Here is a 13,840-nt window from a genome sequence, read left to right as displayed (position 1 = left end):
GGCTACGTGGTCCTCCGGGAACACGTTCATAAGGTTCTATGCCTTCGATACTGCCGCTTCCCAGGATGCTTCCTTTGGACGCCGGGGTCTTGTGCCCGCTACAGTGCGTCCCCTCCCATAAGGAACTGCTTTAGGACATCCCCATTGTCCAGACTTGTGGAGCCCAGTGTACCCCGCAGCAGAAAACAAGTTTTTTGGTAAGAACTTACCCTTGTTAAAACTCTGCGAGGTACACTGGGCTCCACAAGGCGCCCACCCTGACGCACTTAGCTTCTTTGGGTTGATATGGCATTAGCCGCTGACACTTCTCTTGGCGTGAGAGTGTGGTGTATGTGGCTACTAACCGTTGTCGTCTCTTTTCCTGCTACTGCATTGGGCTGGTTAACTAAACTGAGCTCCTGTGCTGGGAGGCGGGGTGATATAGGGGGCGGCGCTGTGCATTCTGGGAACAGTCAAAGCTTTGAGCCTGTTGGTGCCTCGGATCGGGATCCTACTCCACACCCCCATTGTCCAGACTTGTGGAGCCCAGTGTACCTCGCAGAAAGAGTTTTAACAAGGGTAAGTTCTTACCATAAAACTCGTTATAGTGCTCACAAAAATGCAGCACAGATATGGAATGGATACTTGCAGTGACACAGAGCTGCAAGATACAGCAATGGCCTACTGTACAACTATATACTGTTAGTCACCTAAATGCTGCACTGTAATACTATATATACTGCTCACAAAAATGCCGCACAGATATGGAATGGATACTTGCAGTGACACAGAGCTGCAAGATACAGCAATGGCCTACTGTACAACTATATACTGTTAGTCACCAAATGCTGCACTGTAATACTATATATACTGCTCACAAAAATGCCGCACAGATATGGAATGGATACTTGCAGTGACACAGAGCTGCAAGATACAGCAATGGCCTACTGTACAACTATATACTGTTAGTCACCTATATGCTGCACTGTAATACTATATATACTGCTCACAAAAATGCCGCACAGATATGGAATGGATACTTGCAGTGACACAGAGCTGCAAGATACAGCAATGGCCTACTGTACAACTATATACTGTTAGTCACCTAAATGCTGCACTGTAATACTATATATACTGCTCACAAAAATGCCGCACAGATATGGAATGGATACTTGCAGTGACACAGAGCTGCAAGATACAGCAATGGCCTACTGTACAACTATATACTGTTAGTCACCTAAATGCTGCACTGTAATACTATATATACTGCTCACAAAAATGCCGCACAGATATGGAATGGATACTTGCAGTGACACAGAGCTGCAAGATACAGTAATGGCCTACTGTACAACTATATACTGTTAGTCACCTAAATGCTGCACTGTAATACTATATATACTGCTCACAAAAATGCCGCACAGATATGGAATGGATACTTGCAGTGACACAGAGCTGCAAGATACAGCAATGGCCTACTGTACTGTGCTACTATAATTATTATATACTGGTGGTCCCCAGTCCCCACAATGCAGCACACTGATCAGATATTTACAGCACACTGAGCACAGATATGGAGCATTTTCAGGCAGAGAATGTAGATATTTTCAACACACTGAGCACAGATTATTTGCAGCACACTGAGCACAGATATTTGCAGCACACTGAGCACAGATTACGGAACTTTTCAGGGAGAGAACGCTGCCACATCCTCTCTGTTCAATCTCCAATGCACGAGTGAAAATGGCGGTGACGCGCGGCTCCTTATATAGAATACGAATCTCGCGAGAATCCGACAGCGGGATGATGACGTTCGGGCGCGTTCTGGTTAACCAAGCAAGGCTGGAAGATCCGAGGCTGCCTCGGACCCGTGTAAAATAGGTGAAGTTCAGGGGGGTTCAATTCTGAAAACCCCACAACCACTTTTTTTTAAATTGGATACTGCGGGTATTGGGAGCGTGCATACCTGCGGTGATCCAAAATTGGGTGCGAGGTATGCAAGATTCCGAGTTGTTCGCTCATTATTATTTTTTCGCAACGGAGCGATTAGTTGCTAATGCGCATGCGCAATGTTCACAGTGCGTCTGCGCCAAGTAAATTTGCTAAGAAGTTTGGTATTTTACTCACGGCATTACGAGGTTTTTTCTTTGTTCTGGTGATCGTAGTGTGATTGACAGGAAGTGGGTGTTTCTGGGCGGAAACTGACCGTTTTATGGGAGTGTGTGAAAAAACGCTGCCGTTTCTGGGAAAAACGCGGGAGTGGCTGGAGAAACGAAGGAGTGTCTGACTGAACGCTGGGTGTGTTTGTGACGTCAAACCAGGAACGAAACTGACTGAACTGATCGCAGTGGCAGAGTAAGTGTCGAGCTACTCAGAAACTGCTAAGAAATTTCTATTCGTAATTTTGCGAATCTTTCGTTCGCAATTCTGCTAAGCTAAGATACACTCCCAGAGGGCAGCGGCCTAGTGTGTGCAATGCTGCTAAAAGCAGCTAGCGAGCGAACAACTCGGAATGAGGGCCTCAGTTGGATTTCCCCCTAAGACAGGTGTGGCAGTGCCTCACCTGCCTATCTTTTTTGCACATCTCTGATCAAAACTCCCCAGATTTCCTGCAGTATATATACTGCACACTTGTTTTGTCCTGGGCTACTTGTTTGCCTTTGCCCCCCACCAACCCTACCAGACATACCAGACAGTATTGTGTATTATGTGTCCAATTCGGACACATCTTTCATGATATTGGTGGTCATTCCGAGTTGTTCGCTAGCTGTTTTCGTTTGCAGCGCAGCGATCAGGCAAAAAAAGGCACTTCTGCGCATGCGTATGAGGCGCAATGCGCACTTGCAGCGTACTATTACAACGAGCGATGCAGTTTCACACAGGGTCTAGAAAAGCTTTTCAGTCGCAATGCTGGCCGCAGAGTGATTGACAGGAAGGGGCGTTTCTGGGTGTCAACTGACCGTTTTCAGGGAGTGTTCGAAAAAAAAACGCAGGCGTGCCAGGAAAAACGCAGGTGTGGCTGGGAGAACGCAGGGCGTGTTCGTTACGTCAAAACCGGAACTGAATGGTCTGAAGTGATCGCAAGCGCTGACTAGGTCTGAAGCTACTCTGAAACTGCACAAAATTATTTTGTAGCCGCTCTGCGATCCTTTCGTTCGCACTTCTGCTAAGCTAAAATACACTCCCAGTGGGCGGCGGCATAGCGTTTGCATGGCTGCTAAAAACTGCTAGCGAGCGATGAACTCGGAATGACCCCCAATGTCGCTGACGATGCGCCCTCCTGCATGTTGTCAGCGGCATTCTCTGTCGGACTTGATGGACTACATCGCCAGCGAGGGCCGTGCTGTCGTTCATTGCAACCGGTATTGGCAAGTGTGGGGATCCCGTTGCTGATGACATCGTATCGTTTGCAAGTTGTCTGGTGTGTACATAGCACTAACGTCCGAGCAACAACCTCTTCATCATAATATATACAAATATTTTGCTACATTTATTCTATATATTTTATATTACCCTGCTGTGTGAGATGATAAATGGTGGTTACATCTTTCTAGTGGAAAGGTTTGACCTTTGAACTGTTACTATTTTGCAGGAATCATTGGGGCCAGTAATTGGAAATAAAAGGTTCTGGATTGGGCTGAGAAAGGCCAATGCCAAGAACTGGATTTGGGTGGATGGAACAGCCCCAGCGTTCACGTAAGTTATAAATGAAGCAATCTGTGTGCTCCAAACATTTACATATATGTGCACAGTAAGTACTTACTGTAGGTCATTATTGTTGTCATTTTTAAAACACAAACAAAATAAAAAAAACCTAAAGACTAAGAGGCATATTCATCATGAAAAACCTGTGAAATGAGAATTTTTAGTCTTCAGTTCTCACCTTTTCATTTCACATTTCTTTCAGTATTCATCATGCCTCTATATTCAAAATATCACTACAGAAAGCCTGCTATTTTTGCGAAGCAGCTTTTTCGGAAAAGTGATATTTTTAACCCTGCAGCTGAGGCGTCCTTAAGGACTTCCACACTGCACATGCGCCTCCAAATTGCGCCTCGCTCCCCCACTTACCTAACCCTGCAGGTAATAGTAAACTATAGTACTACACCCCGCAGCTTACAGACACCCCCCCAGCACGCCTCACCGCTGTAGTGTGTTGGGCCAACTGCATCCTCTTACCGGTGCAATAAGCCACTGTGCTCTGCACAGCCGCGACCCCCTCACCTCCCCTGCCGGGACTGGCAGTGCCTTGTGGAGAGGTGATCGCACAGACGCGGCTCCCTTCTTCTCCCAGCCGGCAGGACACATATACGGAGGTAAACGCTGCTGCAGTCTCAGCCCCCACATGCCCTCTCTTTCCCTGCCTTCCCCTGCTGTATACAGGGCACAATACAGCTTTGGCGTACTTCGTGAAACTGAACGCAGTCTTAGGATGGCGAACAGTTTCACGATCAAACTCCGAATGCTTCTTCTGGGTTTGATGAATTTACTAATTTCTATGGGGTCTATTCATGTAGAAAACGAAAACATAATTGCTACTTATCACTATACATCGCATCTCTTCGATGCGATGTATAGCTGTGATAAGTAGCAATTCATGTATACTCACCCTTCCGACGATGCGCTGCGGTGTCTGGGGCTCCTGTGGTGAGGTCTTCTCCAGCGGTCCCTCCCTGCGATGCGCGGAGTCCAGCGGTGGGTCCTTTTGCGCATGCGCAGCTTGATGACCTCCCGGCAGGCTGCAGTGGTTGCTGAGAGGTCGGGGGGCGGAGCCAGCACGAGGTGTCGAGCAGCGATCAGGGAAGCATTGACTTGAGCTTCCCTGACGTCTCCGCACTACAGTTCAGGTTACGCCGTCCTCAGATGGCGAACCTGAACTCCATGGAGAAGCGGAAAGCAGAGCTTTCCGCACCTTCATGAATTGCACTCACCATACAAAGGTATGGTGATGCGATTCAGGCACAGAGCGGGGAACCGCTGGGGAAGTCAGAGACTTCTCCACGGTAACCGGCTCTGTGAATTGCGGTAAGCAGAGAAAAGCCCTGTTTAACGCAAAACAGGGCTTTTCACTGCTGCATGAATAGACCCCTATATCCCCATACGTTAGTATGGGGAGTGTAGAGATTATCGAAGCAGGCTGTAATAATGGAGATATTAGTCATATCGCCTTTATTACTGATTTGATGAATGAGGTTTAGTGTAAAAAAAAGACAATTTGATAAAAATAGCAAAATTTAGTTAGAATAAATATGCCCCTAATATTTAGTGCTGAGTACAGATCACCAAAGGGGGGTACACACGGAGCGATGGTCACTTTATTTCTAAACAATCTGACTAGATTGCTTAGAAATTAAGATCACATCTCTCCGTGTGTAGGGGTGCCGGTGACAGCGATGTGCAGACCTGCGCATCGCTATCCCCGGTTCTAGATTGGCCCACAATCTAGCAGGTCGCTCATTTCACCGCTGGGGGAAATGAGCGCCCCCCCCCAACTCGCTCAGCACATCGCGCTGTGTTGAGCGGAGGGAGAGATGTGTGCTGAGCGGTCTGTGCTAGACTGCTCAGCACACATCTCTGGGGATATCTCCCCGTCAGTACGACCCTTAACTCAACTCACCTGGGTGCAGTATCCCTGTAATCCAACGATCCAGCTCTTCTCTATTAGCACTTGCCTGGTTTCAGGCAAACAGTAGTGTTGTCGATGGCCTCTGTGCACTTCCCATTCATGAGAATAGTTGTTTGTTGGTAGAGGCCGTCAGTAATTTGGCTATGTGCTTGAAGTCTTACTGTTCTTAAGAGAAATATATATATATATATATATATAATATTATGTCCTAGAGGATGTTGGGGTGCATCAAAGAACCATGGGGTATAGACGGGTCCTGTGGAGCCTTGGGCACTATAACATTTGAATAGTGTGGGTTGGCTCCTCCCTCTATGCCCCTCCTCCAGACCTCAGTTTAGAAATTGTGCCCGAGAGAGCCGGCAGCACTTCCAGTGAGCTCCTGAGATGAGTGAAAAAGGAATTGATATTTCTAAGTTTTGCTTACAGGGAAGCTGCTGGCAACAGCTTCCCTGCTGCATGGGACTCAGGGGGGGGGGAAGGGGGAGCTGGAACCAAGTACCTAAAGACTTCATGGCTCCTGCTCCCGCTAACAGGACACCATTAGCTCCTGAGGATGTTGATAGGATAGCCCCCGATGGCAAACGGTCACTCCCGCAGCGCCAGCCGCCGCCCCCTGAAATCAGCCAGAAGACGTCAAGCGGTGAGTAGAAAAACGACAGGTATCCATAAGGGATAACTGACGTTCAGTGGCGGCTGTTAGGGACGGAGCACAGCTCTGTCAGGCTGTGCTCCGCTGGCTCACTGAGGTACTCTGCTGGGTACAGAGCGCAGGGGGGGGGGGGAGGGGGGGCGCTCTGAGCTGGTTATATATATATATATATATATATATATAAATCAATGTCCCTAATAGACTGTTCACGAGTAAATCAGCGGCCCCGGCCTCCCTGTTTACATGATCCCCCGGCCAGTATAAATAACTATAACGCGGGAGATTCTAGGGGCGGACTTCTTCTCATTTCAGCTCCAGCCCACCAGCGCCATTTTGAGAAGCTGCATCGACCCACACAGGACACGCTGCAGGCAACGCTGACCTCCTCCTAACTCTCTGTGGTACCAGGGTGTTATAGAAGGGGGTGGGGAACACATTGGTGAATTATTAAGACCTATAAGGTTTATATATTAATATATATAAAGCATGGAAGGGTAATTTAAAACTCTTTAAAGAGATTTCCTGCCTGATAAACAGGAATGTGTGTTATTCCCTGATCCTTCCGTGGAAGAACCACAAGGCTTAGGCAGCATAAAACAAATGATTGCTCAGTTAAATAACAGGTTTATTCAACTGATAAAGAATTTCAGCATTGGAGGAGGTCTATAGAAGATGCATTATATACTGGCCCCTCTACCTCTGCTAAGAGAGCCACTTCAGGTCCCTCAAAACGCTCCTTGGCGTGTTTAATGAATGTCGACACGGTTACTGATGATGACACAGGGGACGCTGAAGGGGAGATGAAGGGAGCGGACGCTACCCTTTCAAAAAGTATTCAGAATATGATTACAAAGGTTAAGGAAGTGTTAGAAATCACAGATGAGACTCCTGTGCAGGAGAAGAAAGCTTATTTTCATGTAAATAAAAAGCCTGTGGTTACATTTCCTGTGTCAGAAGATTTAAATGCTCTGTTTGGTGAAACCTGGAAGAATCCAGACAAGAAATTCCAAATACCTAAAAGACTATTACTGGCCTATCCCTTTCCTGAAGAGGATAGAATGAAATGAGAAACCCCGCCCATGGTAGACGCCTCCCTATCGAGGTTATCCAAAAGGGTTACCTTACCCGCCCCCGGGACGGCTTCACTAAAGGAACCAGCGGACCAGAAAATTGAGAACACACTCAAATCCTTATACACACCCAGTGGGGCTATACTTAGACCTACTATTGCAGGTGCATGGGTTTCGAATGCAATCGAAAAATATGAATTCGGCAGAATACATGGTTGAGGCCATGAAAGACATTGGCCTATTAGCTGCACAATCATCTGCCTTGGCAGTATCTGTGCGCAAAGTCCTCTGGCTTAACCAATGGACAGCAGAGGCAGAATCTAAGAAAAATGTAGAAACCCTACCCTACGAAGGAGAGGCTTTGTTTGGGGAAGCACTGGATGCATGGATATATAAAACTATAGCGGGTAAGTCAGCTTTTCTTCCTCCCGCAACTCCTACTGCAAAGAAGCCATATTTTGGTCCATCTACACAACCTTTCCGAGGTGGTAAAGCGGGGAAATCCAGAGGTTCCACCCCATTCTTTTTTAAAGGAAGGGGTCAGAGACGAGGTGGGAAACCTGCAGCAGCAGGGGTTCAGGATCAGAAGGCAACTTCTGTTCCACCAGCTAACCCACAATGATGCTGGGGCTCCCACGTGGGAGTCCAGTCAGGAGGGAAAGTAAGATCAACCACTGAGTGGGATTGCCGTATAAAGTTGAAAACTCCCTCCTGGAAAAATTGACACAGACAATTACAGAGAATCCAAAAGGAAATCGATAGGATGACCATTCCACAAACTAATCTTCCAGAAGAGTCTTTTGAAGAAACAAGGCCTGAATTGATATCAGTACAACTAGAGGTCGTTTCTTATGAGGGAAAAAAACTCCTTTACTACAGGGACACAGGTGCAAGAATCAGACCTGGATCCGCTGAAGGACATCAGAACTGGTGACAAGCTTCCAAGGATCATTGTAAATGAAAAGATTGTTTCTTCTCTTACGGTGGCTGCGAAAGTGCAGCCTGAGACTACATCTCAAGAGAAGGTGTCTACTTCGGGTGGTTCACAGAAATGTAAACGACCTTTGCCTACATCTTCAAAGAGTCATAAGGCGCCTTTACCGAAAGATGATGGATGGGATACGTTGTTCCAGGTGGTTGACCCCACAAATAGTGGGAGTGATCCTGGGGCTAGTTCTAGTGTAAGGGTCACTGGAGATAAACCATCCAGTTCAAGTATACACAAATCTGGCAGGCCTCAGGGCTTTAAAAGTCCTAAAACAAGTTCAGATTCTCGATCTCAGGATGAAGTCCTGTCTTCTTCCAGAGGATCTAACCCTACAGCAACCAGTACCTTGCATGGCCTTACTGCTTCTGGGTTTGATGGTATGGAGGTCGAGCGACAGATTTTGGCTCGGAAGGGTATTCTGAATAAGGTCATTCCTACTCTGATTCAGTCTAGAAGAGGAGTAACGTCAAAACATTACCATAGAATTTGGAGGAAATATGTCTCTTGGTGTGAATCCAAAAAATTCCCTACGGAAGAATTCCGGTTGGGTCGGTTACTTCTCTTCCTATAGTCAGGGGTGGATACGGGCCTAAAATTAGGCTCTATCAAGGTCCAGATTTTGGCCTTGTCCATATTTTTCCAGAAGCAATTGGCTGCCCTTCCAGAAGTTCAGACTTTCTTGAAAGGGGTTCTGCACATCCAACCTCCATTTGTGCCTCCTACGGAGCCATTAGCTTTTAATGTGGTGTTGCAGTTCCTGCAATCGGAGTGGTTTGAACCTTTAAGGGAGGCAGACTTAAAGTTTCTTACGTGGAAAGTAGTCGCTTTGTTGGCTTTGGCATCTGCAAGGCGGGTGTCAGAATTGGGGTCCTTGTCTCACAAGAGCCCTTACTTGATTTTTCATGAGGATAGAGCTGAGTTAAGAACGCGTCAGCAGTTCCTTCCAAAGGTTGTATCATCTTTTCATATCAACCAGCCTATTGTGGTGCCAGTGGCTACTGACACTTCTATTACAGCAAAGTCCTTAGACGTAGTAAGGGCTTTAAAGATATATGTCATGAGGATGGCTCCTCTTAGAAAGTTAAAAGCTTTGTTCGTGCTTTACGATCCCAGACTATTGCCCGCTGGATAAGATGTACTATCCAGCATGCTTACTCTTCGGCAGGATTGCCGAAACCGAAATCGGTAAAGGCTCACTCTACTCGTAAAGTGGTCTCTTCCTGGGCGGCTGCCCGGGGTGTCTCGGCACTTCAACTTTACCGAGCAGCTACATGGTCAGGATCAAACACATTTGCTAAATCCTACAAGTTTGATACTTTGGCCTCTGATGACCTCCAGTTTGGCCATTCAGTTTTGCAGGGAACATCAGCACTTTCCCTCCCCTAGTGGGAGCTATGGTATCATCCCCATGGTTCTTTGATGCACCCCAACATCCTCTAGGACGTAAGAGTAAACAGGATTTTAATAACCTATCGGTAAATCCTTTTCTCGTAGTCTGTAGAGAATGTTGGGCACCCGCCCAGTGCTTCTGTTCCCTGCACAGTTTTTACTTGTTAAGAGATGGCAGCTGTTGCTGCCAATTTTGTTCATGTATATTGACGTGTTCATTGAGTTACATGTGGTTGCATGTTATAAGTTCAGTGTGAGTGGTGTGAATCTCGCCACACAACTATGTAGTATCCTCTCTCAAGGTTGTCCAGCTCCTCGGGCACAGTTCCTAAACCGAGGTCTGGAGGAGGGGCATAGAGGGAGGAGCCAACCCACACTATTCAAATTTTATAGTGCCCAAGGCTCCACAGGACCGGTCTATACCCCATGGTACTTTAATGCACCCCAACATCCTCTACGGACTACGAGAAAAGGATTTACCGGTAGGTTATTAAAATCCTGTTTTTCCTTCATTTATTTATTTTATTATTCATTTTTAAATGCAAAACCTGGTGTGTTGGGTAGGAAGAAAGTAGAGCTGTGCGGGTTCTGGTTTACCCGGATCTCAAAACGGCATCTTATTGGCTCTTGGATGTTATGTGTTTTGGATAGCCAATTAGAAAAGTCCAGATAAATCCAAACTCGCGTTCATTTTGGCGTTAAGAACTGAGTAAATCTGAACCCGCACATCTCTATGAAAAATATCTATATTTTCCAACGCAATAAACTGGATTTTGCTTTAAAAAATTGCAACAAATGGCTATGTGGTCTAAAAAAGGACTGGTGGCCGTAACCTCTGCACAGTATGCAATAGTGGACGTACCACCACTGCCTGCACCCTTAATCATCTTGCAGCAAACTTAGTAAAGATGAGACAGGGAATGCCCCTGTGTAGGCTTAGGAGAGTAGATCAGAGGTTGTAGGAGCAGCAGAGTTGCCTACCCTCCCTCATTGTGCAGGAGACTCCCTGAAACAGTAGCAATCTCCCTGACTCCCTGAATAGTCCAGCAATCTCCCTGATAGCACCTTACCCCCATTATGTAGCTGTTAGAGGACTCAGACTCTATTGCGCATGCGCAGATCTCCAGGAAAATGGCGTGGCGGCCAATTTCCTTGAGATTTCTCTACTGTGCATACGCAAAACTCCACGAAAATGGCCGCTGAGCCATTTTCACTGTGTTTTTACAGCGCTGTGGATGCCGGTGCTGGACTCCGGAGGGGTGAGTATTTAAAAAAAGGGTGCAGCATGTGTGGTGGGGGCCCCCTCTGGACTCATGGGCCCGTGTGCACTGCACACACTGCACCCATTATAGAAACGCCAGTGGTAATAAGGCACAATGATTCCTATAGGTACATGTATTTTAAATAAGGTTTCTCGTGGCCACTTACAGTATATGGAACCTCTTGTAAAACACAATACACAAACAAATCCTGCAAAATCTCAGAGTCTTTTCTTCAACAAATAGATATTACTAACTTTGGGGCTCATTTCCATTTGGATGTAAGTCATTTTCATGGCACGCCTCTCAGATGTAGCAGCACACGTCAGCACTGATAGGTGTTACTTTCACATCTCCCTGAGATGCTTTTTTTAAAAGTAGGCAAGTATGGGGAGGAGAAACTGCATTGTTAGTCCCATATCTAGTGGTGCCATGTGTATTCATCATCATTCACTGATGGTGACCACAACCATGCAGCCTGTTTGCTGTGCTGTGGTTAAAGTCAGTAATGTGTATCCTGTGTAATGTTTGTATCTACAGATCTGGTCTAATTAAGGGGTGGTCTTCAGTATGCCGAATGTCGGGATCCCGGCGCACAGTATACCGGCACCGGAATCCCGACACCCGGCATACCGACAGCTATTCTCCCTCGTGGGGGTCCACGACCCCGTGCCCGCAGCGTGGCGAGCACAGCGAGCCCGGAAGGGGCTCTTTTGCGCTCGCCACACTGTCGGTATGCCGGCGGTCGGGCTCCCGGTGCCGGTATGCTGGTCGCCGGGAGCCCGGGCGCCGGCATACTGTACGACACCCCTAATTAAGGGTTGGGAGCATAACTGTGCTTTGGCAAAACCATGCCGCACTGCAGGTGGTGGAGATGTAAAATATGCAGAGAGATTTAGAGTTGAAAGAAGTGTGTCTGAACTCAAATCCAAATGGCAGTGTAAAAATAAAGCTGCCCAGCACATGTCGGCTACATGCAAAAGCAGCCAGTGCATGCAAAAAAATAAAATAAAAGTATTTGCATTGCAGCATGGTTTGGCCAGGTGCAAAGTTACTACTATTTTATTGCACTATTGTGTCTTGTCTTTGCAGCAACTGGAATAATGGTGAACCGAATAATGCCGCCTATCGTGAGCACTGTACAGAAATGATAACGGGAGGATGGAATGACTTGGACTGCAGCAATACAATAGACTACATATGCAAAAGATCGCCCGATTGCTGAGTGTACGACACTAACCAATGACTGTGTAAAGAATTATGGGGAGTTTTCAGAGTTGTTAGCGAACCACAAAAGTTAGCAATTGGGCAAAACCTTGGGGGTCATTCCGAGTTGTTCGCTCGTTGCCGATTTTCGCTATATTGCGATTAGTCGCTTACTGCGCATGCGCAAGGTTCGCAGAGCGCATGCGCTTAGTTATTTTGCACAAAAGTTAGGTGTTTTACTCACGGCATAACGAGGATTTTTCATCGTTCTGGTGATCGTAGTGTGATTGACAGGAAGTGGGTGTTTCTGGGCGGAAACTGTCCGTTTTCTGGGAGTGTGCGAAAAAACGCTGGCGTTTCTGGGAAAAATGCGGGAGTGTCTGAAGAAATGGGGGGAGTGTCTGGGCGAACGCTGGGTGTGTTTGTGACGTCAAACCAGGAACGAAACTGACTGAACTGATCGCAATGGCTGAGTAAGTCTGGAGCTACTCAGAAACTGCTAAGAAATTTCTATTCGCAATTCTGCGAATCTTTCGTTCGCAATTCTGCTATGCTAAGATACACTCCCAGTAGGCGGCGGCTTAGCGTGTGCAATGCTGCTAAAAGCAGCTAGTGAGCGAACAACTCGGAATGAGGGCCAAAGTGCACTCAGAGCCGGCCTTAGGCATAGGCAAACTAGGCAAATGCCTAGGGCATTTGATATGCTTAGGGGCACCAGCAGCTTCTGCTGATTAAAATGATATGCAGCATGCCTATATTCTGTGTGTGACTGCGGCTGTAGCTGCATACGAAATGCTATGTTGCAGTGGATTCCGGGAAATCACTGTAATGTAGCATTTCGTATGCAGATACAGCCGCAGTCGCACACAGAATATAGGCATGCTGCATATCATTTTAATCAGCAGAAGCTGCTTGTGCATCTTAGCCACATAGTAATGCAAATAATGTGATGCATATTCAGAAACAAAAGGCATCTGACGTTAGCAGAGCTGACAGCTGACTCATGCCAGGCATCTCCTGCAGAATTAGCGGCGGTGCTAGGGGGCACCAGACAAAATCTTGCCTAGGGTATCATATTGGTTAGGGCCGGCTCTGTGTGCACTGCAGGGGAGGCAGATATAACATGTGCAGAGAGAGTTAGATTTGGGTGGATTATATTGTTTCTGTGCAGGGTAAATACTGGCTGCTTTATTTTTACACTGCAGCTTAGATTTCAGTTTGAACACACCCATACCTCCCAACTTCTGCAGCGTATCCACGCGCGACTCGGAAAAGGAGTGGCCTTAAGTTAAGTGCGCATGGACTCGCCTGAGCGGGCAAGGCATGTGGCACTAATCCGTGGTCCCGCATTATGGGGTGTGCCCAGCGCTCCTGGAACTCCCTGCTCCTCTCCCAGCACTGAATAGATGCCGTACGCATGCGCATGGCATCCATTCAGAGATCACTCGCTGCTTTGCTGAGCAGAGCAGCGTGTGATCAAAGGCTCCCCCAACTGCCCCTCACCCATGGGACACTACTGCCTGCGGGAGGTACAGTGGGACAGTCTCCGAATAGCGGGACTGTCCTGCTGGATTCGGGACAGTTGGGAGTTAAGCACACCTCACCCAAATCTAACTCACGTGTTACATAGCCCCAACCCCCCACCCCCCCCCCCCAACCTCCCCTCCCTCCTGCAGT

The 13,840-nt window shown here is 47.2% G+C and overlaps 1 protein-coding gene across 1 annotated transcript in view; it reads left to right on the top strand.

The window, feature by feature from the left end:
* The window catches only part of LOC134934923 (CD209 antigen-like protein E), a 90,658-nt gene extending 77,769 nt beyond the window's left edge, over positions 1-12,889 (top strand). Inside the window, exons 11-12 of the mRNA XM_063930251.1 lie at positions 3,569-3,672; positions 12,050-12,889. Of these exons, the coding sequence (XP_063786321.1) occupies positions 3,569-3,672; positions 12,050-12,182 (237 nt within the window). The 3' untranslated portion in view covers positions 12,183-12,889. The remainder of the gene's footprint in view (positions 1-3,568; positions 3,673-12,049) is intronic.
* The last annotated feature ends 951 nt before the right edge of the window (positions 12,890-13,840 follow it).

Source organism: Pseudophryne corroboree, chromosome 6 (assembly GCF_028390025.1).
Source record: "Pseudophryne corroboree isolate aPseCor3 chromosome 6, aPseCor3.hap2, whole genome shotgun sequence".
In the NCBI taxonomy this organism is placed as follows: Eukaryota; Metazoa; Chordata; class Amphibia; order Anura; family Myobatrachidae; genus Pseudophryne; species Pseudophryne corroboree.
This window is presented reverse-complemented; position numbering and strand designations above follow the sequence as displayed.